Source organism: Convolutriloba macropyga, chromosome 10 (assembly GCF_964194025.1).
Source record: "Convolutriloba macropyga chromosome 10, txConMacr16.3, whole genome shotgun sequence".
Taxonomy (NCBI): domain Eukaryota; kingdom Metazoa; phylum Xenacoelomorpha; order Acoela; family Convolutidae; genus Convolutriloba; species Convolutriloba macropyga.
The window spans coordinates 25,674,020-25,689,369 of NC_134477.1; the positions used below are offsets into that span (position 1 = coordinate 25,674,020).

General features: G+C 32.7%; 1 protein-coding gene across 2 annotated transcripts in view; it reads left to right on the forward strand.

Annotated features, from left to right (window-relative positions):
• Window positions 1-15,350, forward strand: part of LOC142348386 (glycoprotein-N-acetylgalactosamine 3-beta-galactosyltransferase 1-B-like) — a 90,167-nt gene that overhangs the window by 27,834 nt on the left and 46,983 nt on the right. The window contains exons 2-3 of one of the 2 annotated variants that reach the window (XM_075399713.1): window positions 9,138-9,300; window positions 9,986-10,134. The exons of the other annotated variant lie outside the window; for it this stretch is intronic. Of the exons in view, the coding sequence (XP_075255828.1) occupies window positions 9,138-9,300; window positions 9,986-10,134 (312 nt within the window). The remainder of the gene's footprint in view (window positions 1-9,137; window positions 9,301-9,985; window positions 10,135-15,350) is intronic. 2 annotated transcript variants of the gene reach the window in all.

Here is a 15,350-nt window from a genome sequence, read left to right on the forward strand (position 1 = left end):
TACTACTACTACTACTACTACTACTACTACTACTACTACTACTACTACTACTACTACTACTACTACTACTACTACTACTACTACTACTACTACTACTTCATTAATCCGACACTTCTCACAACCAATACGGATTATTTCTACAATAGCGAAAAAACCGACGCTTCATTCATGCAAAACCGATGAAACCGACAAAAACCGACAAATACCGACGTTTCGTACGCCATTTTTGTCGGTATTTCTTAGCTCCAGTCTTTTCATAAATTGAACGATCCAAAGTCTGGATCATAAACTTTTTTGGTCTTTCTGAGTCTTTTCATAAATGGAACGAGCCAAAGTCTGTATCATATCGCATTTTTGTCTGTACAAGTCTTTTCATAAGAGTTTTTGAACGAGCACATAAACGCACCAAAGTTTTGAACGAGGCAAAGTCTGGATCATAGGCATTTTTGGTCTGCCTGGGTATTTTCATAAGCAAAAATAGTCTGGATGGGTATTTTCATAGATCATTTTGAGCGAGGACCTCAACCTGGGTTTACTTCTCGAAATTCGTTAATAATAATAATTTATAAGGATGTGGAATTGCACAAATTGTTCCTACCCAGCACATAGTGTCTTGGCTTAGATATTTACCAAATCGAGGAAAGACCGGAAATGATCCTAATTACGAAGTGTAGTTCATGGTTAACGCTTTTTTAATCTCAACATTGATGATTTCTCAAATTAACAAATACATATATATACCAGTGAGGTCAGGAACAGATCGGTTTTTTCGGTTCACCTTGTACACCGAAAAGAACCAAAAAAGATCGAAGTAACTGAGGGACACAATTCACATTTAAATGAAAAACAAAAGAAGTCATTTACACACAATTCCACAAGCAGAAAAGAAGAACACAGTTTGATCAAGTAAACATCTAATTTTCCAAACAACAAAAACGAGGTGAGGTGTTGTATTCAAGAGTTATTCAACTTTCATACAAAACTTTCGAGAAGGTCCTTCATGAGCCAAAGTTTTTTGATTATCCAGTTAACACTTACTTAAATTATTTTAATTATTCAGTATTAAATTTTTCATCCATTTTCCAGATTAATTAAACTCAAAAGTTCAATTAATATATGGCTTGGCAAGAAAATTTTAGTCGACTTTATTAACTCATTGACATGCCATTAGTTATCAGTTCAAAGTCATAATCCAAGTTTGGAATCACAGCAACTCTTTGATTAATGGTCCCTCGTCACTCTGATGATGATTTATCCACACAATCGGGTTTTCAATTGGGATAGTGGAAACCACACAAACTGATTTTTAATTGGGATACTGCAACCCACACAAATAATGATCATGAGATATTAAGGAAGCTTCTTTTGCTTGCAACTGGCTCAAATGTTTGCACTTCGTGCTATAAAAGCTATTTAATAGTAAACTTCCTGCACTATTAAATTATTTACAAAATGCATTCAGACGTAAGATTTAAAAAGTAAGCGCAAAACTATTATCAAAACCACATGGCCGGGAAACATACAATTTGTGGCAAACGTCAAGATCACTATTCAGCAGCAGACCGTTCAAAGTTACCAAAAGGTAGCTTTCAAACTTCGTGACCGATGATACGATGATCAAACTAAAGTCGAGGTGCACATCTTATAAGAAACAGATAGGGGCGCAGATCTCTCGATGTAACATTCAATGATAATTACATCAGAACGTGGCTTTGAACTTTTTAACAGTGAGTCAACATTTGGTGGTGGGCAAAATTTATGAAGCACAATTAAATGCCAAAAAACAGGAAAAGAATATGGTCAATTGAAAACTCTTCTTTTTTCAAAATATAAAAATATTAAAGTATGTCCATTCAAATCGTATGATTTTGAAAAACCAACGCAATTTATCACTTGAAACAGAAAAAAAAGAAAACCAAAAGATATCGAAAAGGGCAAAAAAAGAAGAAACTTGAAAAGTTTATGAAAAGTAAGAGCGCGAAAGTTAAAAACACATAACCTCAGACTTAAGACGCAACAGCAGTTCAAAATTAGTAGCAGTTTCATAATGTTCAGCAATCTTTGTTTCATAAATGCCATTAGAAACAAAATAGGCCTAAAAACAAGAAGGCGAATAGGCACCATCAAATGAAGGCAATATACAAAAAATCAAGCATTTTTCCTCACACGATGCTATCAAAATCAGTACTTCAACCGAGAAGTTGAAATCAATGAATTATAGGAAGTGCTCTAAAAATTTGATGAGGCTTGTTGGTAAGAAATGCAAAAGCAACAATTTTCGATAAAAACTAGAATTACTACAGAGGAATAACTTGGAAGTAATTGACGGCTAACATCACGTAATGTAGTTTACTCATCATAAAAAATCTCAACTGTACCTTTCATTGAAAAATAATTTATAAAAAAAATAAAAACAACAGCGAATAGTAGCAAAACACGTAATTTCACTAAAATTTAGCGTATGACTGAGAGTTGTTGACCAAAAAACTATAAATTAAAGTTCTTTTCCCTCCCCTTAGAGAACCCAAAAGTTTTCTCATTATTCAGTTTTACTGATTGGACGTCAACAAGAACTAAAATACGGATAGAGTTCAAAATATCACATAATTTTTACAAAACACATGACAAAATCGGAGTGAGCTGCTTAAATGATACATTAGAAAGTCTCAACCTCATTTTTTAAAAACCGTCAGTGAGACATTTCAAATAAAAATATTGGAAAAGAAAACAAAAACTGCCACGAATACAGTTAGTACTAAAGAGACCACATGGTTTTCTTGAAAACCTATATAAACAAAGCCATAAAAATTCTGTTCCTCTCCAATCAATGGTTTAAACAGTAACATCTAATCTTCATTAGAAAACATCTATCAGCTCTAATTGAATTCCCGAACGTGAAAAAAATCCTTATATTTCTTAATTTTGTTCATTAAAAATTTACTCTCTCTACTTTAGAGGCAGTTTGAAAAAATTTTACGCATCAAAAAAGCTTTTGTTTGCTTTCTTTCCTATTCTGGGGTTGCATAACTCACTGCTTCAGTTTGATTTCTCACTGACCTTTTAAAAGTTGGCTCTAAATTTTATTTGATTGTAAAACTGTGATGAAACTAACAAGAATCTTGCAAAAGAATGCTCTCACTAATAAAACAAATTTGTCTATGATAGTAACAAAATTGTGCAAAAATCCACAATTGACCGAAAATTACTCAAAAAATAATAAGCTTACGGTAATTTGACAAATGTTCACAAAACTTTTAAGCCTTGAAAACTCCTCATAATAGCTGGTTTTTGAATTTTTTTGTTTCAATTTTTTTTGTTTGAATTTTTTTGTTTGAATTTTTTTTAATTCGCCATTTCTTCTTTTTGGCAATTATTAATGAGAGTGTTTTATGCAATTATTTTACAAATTAAAAAGTTATTTAATTTTTTAATGCCTGCCTAATTGACACTTTGTTACGAGGAATTGTGGAAACAAATTCAAATAAAGTTTTTCGAGAAAAGTGCATGCTTTGCGATGATGTATCGGTGTTTTTTTTCGGAATATATATCACAATCTGCCCGTTGTTCACATTTATTGTTGTTCACGATGTTTGTTCGACAGTACGATTGACTAATGTAACTATATTGAACAACTTTATTGCGGCTGAGTTTAACAACTCAGAAATCAAATTGAATAGCGCTCCAAGGTCATTTAAAGCAGCTTAATTTAGAATAGCATGACAAGCAAAATTTAATGCTACATTCTACTGAAGCCATAAAGATTTGTTCATTTTGTTCAACATTTATATTTAGCAACTATTATTAATACACAATCGTCATACGTGAAGTGAAACTCAAACTCGAACTACCTTAACCACTAGCGAAACAATACTACGACTTAACAGCATTGCATTAGATTCTTTGCGAATAGATAGCGAATCAACCTGTTATTGATACAGAATATTCGACAAAACTTCTACATGGTTAACAAATTTCCCATGACATCAAATTTACACTGGAAAAGTGACGTTATGAAAAAGTGTTCACATTCTGTCGACATTACTATCTACACCCAATCGAGAGTTGAATTTGACATGAAAATCCACGTGACTAGCAGCATAAAAGAAACTTAAAAAGCTACCAAAAATCAGTTGAAACTTGCAATTTTGGTTATATTAAACTGACATACAGTGCGTATTGAAGCACACTTTCTTAAGCGGTAAATTATTTGTTATCGTGTCATGTTTCTGTAGATCATATTAGTGATTGTACAGTTTTAACTTTACTTTGACTTGTGAAAAGAGAATTAACTTTTGATATTCTCAAAACTTTCTTTCTTAGGAACGAAGATCCTAAGTAAGAGAAACTTTGTGCAAACCATAAAGTCAGTTTCTCTTACTGGCTTTAACGGAGACTAGTATAGTTCACAAATTGCGTTATTGAGCAATTGAGTGCGCTGAGAAATCACAAAGTGCGAATTTGGTTACGTTTGATAACTTTGATTAAAGTGCGAATTTGGCTATATTTGTTAACTTTGATTATCGGGAAAAAGTTGCCCAGAACATTAAGAAATCGAAGACGGAAATTATTTGCCCTAACCAGTAGCTAGGACAGTTACCTAGAGCTGTGCATAGGGGATTTTGCAATTCCGAATCATAACTTGAGTTATTAACCAAAACTCGAGCAAAAACTGATTGTTTCAATTTGAATTATTTTGTTATTCTGAGAGAAACAAGACTTAAGACGCAACAGCAGTTCAAAATTAGTAGCAGTTTCATAATGTTCAGCAATCTTTGTTTCATAAATGCCATTAGAAACAAAATAGGCCTAAAAACAAGAAGGCGAATAGGCACCATCAAATGAAGGCAATATACAAAAAATCAAGCATTTTTCCTCACACGATGCTATCAAAATCAGTACTTCAACCGAGAAGTTGAAATCAATGAATTATAGGAAGTGCTCTAAAAATTTGATGAGGCTTGTTGGTAAGAAATGCAAAAGCAACAATTTTCGATAAAAACTAGAATTACTACAGAGGAATAACTTGGAAGTAATTGACGGCTAACATCACGTAATGTAGTTTACTCATCATAAAAAATCTCAACTGTACCTTTCATTGAAAAATAATTTATAAAAAAAATAAAAACAACAGCGAATAGTAGCAAAACACGTAATTTCACTAAAATTTAGCGTATGACTGAGAGTTGTTGACCAAAAAACTATAAATTAAAGTTCTTTTCCCTCCCCTTAGAGAACCCAAAAGTTTTCTCATTATTCAGTTTTACTGATTGGACGTCAACAAGAACTAAAATACGGATAGAGTTCAAAATATCACATAATTTTTACAAAACACATGACAAAATCGGAGTGAGCTGCTTAAATGATACATTAGAAAGTCTCAACCTCATTTTTTAAAAACCGTCAGTGAGACATTTCAAATAAAAATATTGGAAAAGAAAACAAAAACTGCCACGAATACAGTTAGTACTAAAGAGACCACATGGTTTTCTTGAAAACCTATATAAACAAAGCCATAAAAATTCTGTTCCTCTCCAATCAATGGTTTAAACAGTAACATTTAATCTTCATTAGAAAACATCTATCAGCTCTAACTAATTCCCGAACGTGAAAAAAATCCTTATATTTCTTAAGTTTGTTCAATAAAAATTTGGTCTCTCTACTTTAGAGGCAATTTGAAAAAATTTTACGCATCAAAAAAGCTTTTGTTTGCTTTCTTTCCTATTCTGGGGTTGCATAACTCACTGCTTCATTTTGATTTCTCACTGATCTTTAAAAAGTTGGCTCTGAATTTTATTTGATTGTAAAACTGCGATAAAACTAACAAGAATCTTGCAAATGAATGCTCTTACTAATTAAACAAACTTGTCTATGATAGTAACAAAATTGTGCAAAAATCCACAATTGACCGAAAATTACTCAAAAAATAATAAGCTTACGGTAATTTGACAAATGTTCACAAAACTTTTAAGCCTTGAAAACTCCTCATAATAGCTGGTTTTTGAATTTTTTTGTTTCAGTTTTTTTTGTTTGAATTTTTTTGTTTGAATTTTTTTTTAATTCGCCATTTCTTCTTTTTGGCAATTATTAATGAGAGTGTTTTTATGCAATTATTTTACAAATTAAAAAGTTATTTAATTTTTTAAAACTTGCCTAATTGACACTTTGTTACGAGGAATTGTGGAAACAAATTCAAATAAAGTTTTTCGAGAAAAGTGCATGCTTTGCGATGATGTATCGGTGTTTTTTTTTGGAATATATATCACAATCTGCCTGTTGTTCACATTTATTGTTGTTCACGACGTTTGTTCGACAGTATGATTGAGTAATGTAACTATATTGAACAACCTTATTGCGGCTGAGTTTAACAACTCAGAAATCAAATTGAATAGCGCTCCAATGTCATTTAAAGCAGCTTAATTTAGAGTAGCATGACAAGCAAAATTTAATGCTACATTCTACTGAAGCCATACAGATTTGTTCATTTTGTTCAACGTTTATATTTAGCAACTATTATTAGTACACAATCGTCATACGTGAAATGAAACTCAAACTCGAACTACCTTAACCACTAGCGAAACAAAACTACAACCTAACAGCATTGCATTAGATTCTTTGCGATTAGATAGCGAATCAACCTGTTACTGATACAGAATATTCGACAAAACTTCTACATGGTTAACAAATTTCCCATGACATCAAATTTACACTGGAAAAGTGACGTTATGAAAAAGTGTTTACATTCTCTCGACATTATTATCTACAACCAATCGACAGTTGAATTTGACATGTAAATCCACGTGACTAGCAGCATAAAAGAAGCTTGAAAAACTACCAAAAATCAGTTGAAACTTGCAATTTTGGTTATATTAAACTGACATACAGTGCGTATTGAAGCACACCTTCTTAAGCGGTAAATTACTTGTTATCGTGTCTTGTTTCTGTAGATCATTTTAGTGATTGTACAGTTTTAACTTTACTTTGACTTGTGAAAAGAGAATTAACTTTTGATATTCTCAAAACTTTCTTTCTGAGGAACGAAGTTCCTAAGTAAGAGAAACTTTGTGCAAACCATAAAGTCAGTTTCTCTTACTGGCTTTAACGAAGTCTAGTATAGTTCACAAATTGCGTTATTGAGCAATTGAGTGCGCTGAGAAATCACAAAGTGCGAATTTGGTTACATTTGATAACTTTGATTAAAGTGCGAATTTGGCTATATTTGTTAACTTTGATTATCGGGAAAAGGTTGCCCAGAACATTAAGAAATCGAAGACGGAAATTATTTGCCCTGACCAGTAGCTAGGACAGTTACCTAGAGCTGTGCATAGGGGATTTTGCAATTCCGAATTATAACTTGAGTTATTAACCAAAAACCGAGCAAAAATTGATTGTTTCAATTTGAATTATTTTGTTATTCTGAGAGAAACAAGGTTATTATACAGCAAAGCTGAGCAGTTAGTTATCAGGAGTAATTGAGCAACAAGTAATGCAACGGTATTCTACAGTATAGCGGATAATACGGTTCACAAAAGTTAACTGCAAAAACACAATATCCGGACAGATTTGAAACCGCTGAAACGAACTGGGCGATGTAAAGTTTTCCTTGACTTTGATAGGAGAGCAGCCATTACAAACTTGGTGTTAAAACAAAGTCCAAACTAAGTCAATATTTTTCCTTCGTCACCACTTTTCGTCGCTTTCAATTAGAATGTTATTTGAGCTATGGAAAATTTTTTGCAAGGCTGTGAGAGCAAATTGAGGAGTGAAGTAAGCCTAATGAAAAATAGTCGTTCAATTCATTGATGATGGAGCTTAATAAATTTTAGTTGTGATAGCAATGTGTTATTTAATTGAAAACCCTGTGTGTAATTCTCCAGCAAAATTAGTTTTAAAAATTTGGTATTGAAACTGTATTACATGCTCAAGACCTCTTCGCACGCACTATTGCTCCTGAAGTGCAGTGAATTAAGTCTGTGTATTTGTTAAATTACTATTCGTGCGAATGACAAGAAAAATACTTCAAAACTTAGAAGCTGTTTCCTATGGTTAACATTTTTTTGTCAGATTGGCTTCGTAAAACGGAAAGCAGACTAGATATATTCTCACTGTTTTCTGCAAGAAAATTATTAAGAATCAAAAATAACGACCACAGTATGTATGGCAACGCACAGTAGGCAACGCACAGTAGGTAGGCAACGCACAGTAGGTATCAAAATGAGTATACTAAATGAATGAAATTGGATCAATAAGATTCAAAGTTTAACATAGCAACAAATTCTTGAGAAGTAAACATTTTTTATCATTGGAACCAATGGCATACGATGCTCAATTATCTGATCAAAGTTTTTTTACTACAAAAAAACGCATGTAAATAGATTGATGAAAAACAAAAAATGTACTTTTGTATCATTTGTACTCATCTCTTTATCACATAGGCCAGATTATGGCAGAAATAACGGGGGGGGGGATATGGAAAGCCTCTAAAATAAAGCGCATTAAGTTCCTTTTATCGCTTACCCGCTTCGTACACCCCCACCCCTATTATGGTATATTTATGGTAAATTTTGGGGAGGAGTGTTGGGTGATGAACGCTCTAAGAAGGGAGGGGCGATAATGGGAATTTTTGGGAACAAATGGGAAAAATTAAACCTTTTATTTTACCAACTCGCCATTCTTTCCCCGTCAGTTTTGTCAAAATCAATGGCTTAGGCGGTAATAAAATTGTACAGATGATTGAAAAAATAGTATATTTTATATGTAATTTACCAATTAATTTACATCAGACCACAATTTTCAAGGACACTTGACAACTTTATAGCGTCTAGCGGATTTCGAATAACCAGCTTTCAGGGTTTTAAATGGATTACCCAAATTTTCTCAGAAAATCAATTTAAGATATTCGCAAATAGCTAGAAAATTGCGTCTGCCTCATCGAGCTTTCGACTTAAACCGTTCGCCCTAGTGTGGTGGATGTGCACTTTTTTAAAATCAAATTGCATATGAATGGTTTTGGGATTCATATATACAACGAATATTTAACTTTCTGGCATTTTCGGTTATGCATTCCTGTTAAAAATTGTTACTTAACTTTATTTATTTTGGGGATTCTTGAGTTCCCCAAAACCAGCGCAACTATTTAGAGACGCAGGCCACGTACATTAAGCAGTCGTGGGGTGCCAGGTGTGACGTCACCCTCTACATCAGTGACGAGAACAACTCTACATTTCCGACTGTCAAAGTCACTGATCTACAGGGAACTCAATGGTTATGGGCAAAGACAAAAAATGCATTCCATCTGATTTATCAGGGAACTGTTTCGAACAAAAAACAATAGAAAACAGTTTGTTTAGAGCCGGAGTTCCTGCTCCTGGTCTAGCAGCAATGAGTGTTTCTGGGGGGAGGTAGTTAATTGAAATGTTGGATCTATCCCCCTTCACCGTTTATCAGTTACAAATTTTGATAAACTATTTGTGTAATTGCACAAGTTACGATGTAAGGCATAGTACGTGTAAGTGGGGTACAGGCAATGATATTAGTCTGATCCGTAAGTGAAATGGGGGGGGGGGGGGGCTAACATCCACACTGCGATTCCCAATAATGAGCTCTTCACAAATCAAACCAAACATGAATTAATTCAATGTCGCAAAAGCAAGCTTAATAGCCATACATTTTTATATACACACCACTGCGGTGCACCCCATGTCTTGACTCATTATACCGAGCTGTATAAACCCCAGGCAAAAACAGCAAATGTTTTTTAGTGCAAGATTGCCAGAAATTTTCTAGAAAATTTTGGAAAAAACTCCGGCAGAATTTTGGAAAAATTCCGACCAAAAATGGTATTTTGCAAAAAAATGCCAGAAAACTAGTCAGATAACCATTCAAATCAAGCAAAAAGGAAATTAAATTCTTGCAACGTTTCATTAGTTTTTCATGATGAAATTATATTGAGGCAGTTGTTTTTGCAATTCGAAACAGTTCTTTGAACTCAGAAATATTTGGCAAAATTTGACTGGGTAATAAAAGTAGAAGACGATACTTACGTTCACGTTCGCAACTTGAAGAAATTTCTTCTGAAGATGGACCAATCAAGCAGCAAGGAATTCTATGGACAGATATTTTCACCATATGTTAAAGGTATGTTTTTTCCTTATATATTTCATCAATTTCAGCACCGGAGTTATTTGAAAAATGTCACAACATCTCGTCGTAACATACGGGATCTCGCTTTGAAATAACTTAAAAAACGGTGAACATATCCTAATGAGCCAATAATCGAGCTACATTATTGTATACATCATGCCATTTTCTCATCAACAATTAGATTATTTTTTCAGGATATTCCACTGGTAGCTAAATAAAATTGAAGTCAGCAAGTTAGATGGTAAGGTGACTCGAAACCCATCCGGAAAAGTGGAGAATGTGGTTTAGCTGCCCTTAAGCTAAGAATTTCAACTTTTCGTGAAAACATGTTTTTGAACCATTAGGAAATCACACCGCTGACATCTAAGACAATCATTTTGAAGTTGTTTGGCCAATTGCTGTTTTAAATTGGCCTACAAAGCATTGGATATTCTGGTGGCAGACAAGCCAGCCGATAGGAAAGCAAGCCGAAGTTTGAAAAAAGAGGTCAAGTTAGCCGCAAAATTCTGGAATACGGTATTGTAAGTTGCCCCTGGCAGGCCAGTGAGAGCACTTCGCGCGCGTTTCCGGATTACATCCACAGCGGATCAGCTGATGAGAGGCATGGCACTGAGTAGCGGTCCGTTGAAGCCCGTAACGCTTAGATGTCTACAAAATGACGTATTTTTGTTCTTCAGTGCATTGGAAAACATTATACCTTATAATACTATACGCAGTCATGATTGTAACGGTTAACAAGGCATTATTTTTTGATAGATTACATTACTATTACATAACTTTCTGCTTGCCTTTATGTCGGCCTACTTTTACTTCCGCTTACTTTGCGTTCACTGATTATTTCAGCCAATAAGACTGTACTGTCAATTTGTCAATTAAAATGACAGTTTCAATCTACGAATGTAATGAGAAAGGACTTTTTGAGTTGATGTTGTACCCTTTTTTCTAATGAATTGTTTAGCCAATCATTTCTTTGTATTCAGTTGCACCAAATGCCATATTCAAAAAACATTTTGATGACAAAGACTATCATAAAGACTATAAAAGACTATCAAAAACTATCAAAGGCTATCAAAAAATTCCAAATTATACATAATATTCAACATGTACAATCCAACATAGGTTGAGTTACTCACAAATGTTTAATAAGAAAAGACTTTGAACAAATAGAAAAACCACAAAAAATGTATTGATTCTGAAAAACCAAGCATCGTGGAACAAAAATAAAATTAAAGTCTGATAGACAAAAAAAACGTTAAAATTGTTCTAGAGAACTGCAAAAATTGATAATAACAGCTTTAGTTTGCTGCAGAATTTTAATGAATTTCGAGACTAATAGATCTCAACCAGATAATTGAAAGTTTTTTTCAGTTTAGTGATTGTGGTGATCTTTTTTTGCAGAAACAGCAAAAAATGTGAAAAGAAATTGTTTAACCCGATATCTAATCTCTATTTATTTATAAATAAATTTAGAATAAATTGATTTTCTAAAGAAAACTGTTATTGACTCGCTTCTTGAAGCATTAATTTCTTTGAAGCAATGTACTGAAAACTAATTGTGGCGAACATTAAGGTATAGAAAACAATAATCAATAATCAGGAACAAAATGTAACCTCCTAACAAGAACAGACATACAGAAGGGCTATAATGTACATGCTTCGACAACTCAAGAACTGCAGAAATAAAGTCGCTAAACAGTGTACTTACAGACAGTGTTTTGATTCTGAATAGTCTTTTGCTTTTAAATATTCATAAAGTTTAATAGCGATCAAGGGTCTTGATGACAAAAAAACGGGTGAGAAAAATTAATCAAAAACACAATTCTCAGAGCAATTGACCGGTTATATAATTAAGAAACGTTTGCAGGGAGAGTTTCACAATAGCATAAAAATTAAGGGGAGCAAACTGACATAAATTGAAGTTTGGAGAATGAGAGAACAAAAATGAATGAAATGCTTTGCATTTTTGAAGTCCCAAAGAAGTTAAATGTAGAGTTTTTTAATAAAGTATTCATATAGATTTTGGATCGATCAAGAGTTAAAACCATCAGGATGACCAAGAGTTTTAAAAAAATGTGAAAACAACCAGATTTTAGCGGTTCTTTTTTTCCAAATTATTTATCCTAAACGTAGAAAATTAGGCAAAAGGAACTTTTGTAGTCATTCGGCGAAAACTCTGAAGTAAGGTCTTGCGGAAATTATGTGAATACCAATTGAAGACAAAAAAAGTCATACAAAATCCGCTTAGTAAAATGAAGTAGTTGGGTTACTGTAACAATTGACTTCGTAGAACAATAACTTAAAAAAATGCTTTCGAGCATTTTCTCATTGTAGCATAACCCCAACGTCTCCGAATTGTTCGTGCATTTCTCTAGCACTTAAATCTAAGTCATTTGCCTTATAGCTAGTAATGAGTATTCTAAACCTTCACCACTTTTTCCCGTTTTAACGAAGTCAAAATCAGTGGCCGTGATGAAACATTGTAGAGTAAAAAAAAGAGCAAAACATTGCAAATAGGGATATGTTTTGCACGTAAATTTAGCCGCTTCTTCTTAACTAAAGACGACTGTAAGGGACACTTGACAACTTTACAGCATCGAATGGATTTTGAGGTGCCTATTAAGTGTTTTGATTGCTATTCACTTAATTTTCAAAAAAAATTTCTACAGTTGAAGTTTTTGCCTAATGGCCACTACAACATTTCTTTTGACCAATAGAGCTTTCGCCTAAAAAGTCATCCGATCTTGCAAAAAATTAAATTTAATCAATTATAAGTTTATGTATTTACCATAAAACAAGAACAGCTCTTATCATTTATTGTGTTTAATCTATATGTAATGAAGTTAGTCGGTACCAACGAGAGGATACATCAACATCAAAAGGAAAATAATATCTTGCTTGCGAAACTCAATTGAAACATTATCCAACGTATTTTGTTGTTGAAATAGATCAGTACACTGAATCAGTTATGATGACTAACAAATTTAAATACAAAATTGTTTGTTTCAAACGCTATATTTTCAATAAATCTTTGCTAGAACCATTCTCTTCTTTTACAACGTATTCTTGTATTTTTTTCCACAAAGACATTTGTCTGACCACTGTTGAATATAGTGATAAATGAACTACAAGGATTCGTGTTGGCTGACAGCTGTTAACATATGGTTTCATTCAAAAAATTTAAAAGATCAGAGAAAAATTGTGAAAATACATTCAAGAAGTTTATCACTTAGTAAAATGACGTGAGATCTGTATGATGCGTGTAATTTTCTGTTGAGATAATGCAAAATTGTATTTTTAATTTATATTCTTAGAGTTTTTAGCAAAATCAGTCAAGTAAATAGAAAACGTCGCAAAAATAGTCGCAACTTTATCTGAAGAATATAATTTCCATACCTTAATCAAGAGTATGAAAACCTTGCAATATTTTCTCGCATAATTTAATTAAAAAAGCAAAAAAGTTTGGAAAATAGAAGATGAGATAGTTTTCATAATTTTATGATTGATTTAACAAGAGACCAACAGACCATGATAATACCATTTTAGTATTATAATTTTACCATTATTATAATTAATGCATATCAGTGATTAGAATTAAGGGTTTAAACCGCATATTGTTAGAGGAGTGACTAAACCCAATTTGTTTAATTATGGTTTCCTTCTCATAAACTTTTTTCCCTGGAAATGATTTCTGCTATTTTTTGGTAGATTTCTCTGCAAATCATTAAACTAATTGCCAAAAAACAATTGTTTGGCTTCTTCACGATCTGTTGGCAAATCATTTTATTCAGCCAATTACTCCCTTATTTTTTCATAGTGGGAAAATAAAACATTTTGCGTATAAAAGAAATATTTTTGTTTAGAATGCTTTTATATATAAATATATATATATATATATATATATATATATATATATATATATATATATATATATATATATATATCAGCTGCATGTTTTCATCTTAAAATTTTCCGAAGAAAGTTTGAGTAAGACTATAGATACTATAGATGATGATCAGTAAAAACCGATACAACTAAGATTTATACTCAAGTTACTGCTAAAAAACAAGGTAAAATAGTTCTTAATGACTTAAACAATGAAGTTATATTATTATGAGTCTTTTTTGTCTGTGTTGAGCGGATTGGATTTTCCTATCAGAGTACTATTATCTTTATTATTGCTGCTTGATAGCTTACGCACATAAAGTTCTGACCCCACTCAACCACATTTTTGGCATAAATGTCTACCAAATGAGGAACAGATAGAAAACCCCAAAAAATTCAAGCATTTTTGAACACAAATGTGTATGAACATAAAGGTCACCTCCAAAGCCATCAACTCAGTGGAAAAAAATGCCGCATTCGATCAATGAGATCAGCCATTATAAAGAAAACAAGTCAAGAAGAACAACAATAATAAAAAGCGTCAGATGAAACTGAAGCTGAACAAAATAACTTGTATTTCGTTAGAAAAGATATGGGACCACTCCATAATAAGGCTCGACAATCATTAGACAAGAAGGAACCAACGAAACGAAATCAAAAAATTTGCCTATTATCAAAAAAAATATTACTTCAAAGTAATGAGAACCGTTAGGTAACAATTGAAAACATATGACAGGTTGATGATCCTATACGCCTACATAGGAGGGCATTGAGACCTGTCATTATTCAATTTATATAAAAAAATAACAACAAACAACAATAACATCAAAAATAACAACAAACAACAATTCAAATAAGGCTTGAGACAAAATGCTGTCGAAACTTGAAAAGGACTTTCAAAAGTAATTTACTTTTTGCGAAAACCCCGTGTTGAAGCCGGTAAATTCACATCACAACAATCTCTTTAAAAACCTTAGATTATGTTCATTTCCACCTTCTAAGACAACAAAAATATCATATGTGACCTGTGATCAAAAAGACTAGGTAACAAAAAGACAAAATAACAAACGTTAATTTTTTCTTGGAAACAATTGTTTTCAAACTCATCAAAGCTATCAGCCATCAACTCAAATCAGCTTCTCTCATAAAAACCAGTTAGACCCGTCATCATCCAGGAATTCTCATACGACTAAAGGACAAAGTAAGGACGAGGGTTAAAGACAAACGTAAAGGATGTAAATAAATTCTTCGAGAAAGGGGTGTCGAAGCCTTTGACACCATAATCTATGACTTTAAAAGACTTTTATATGTTCGATTTTGCCCTACTT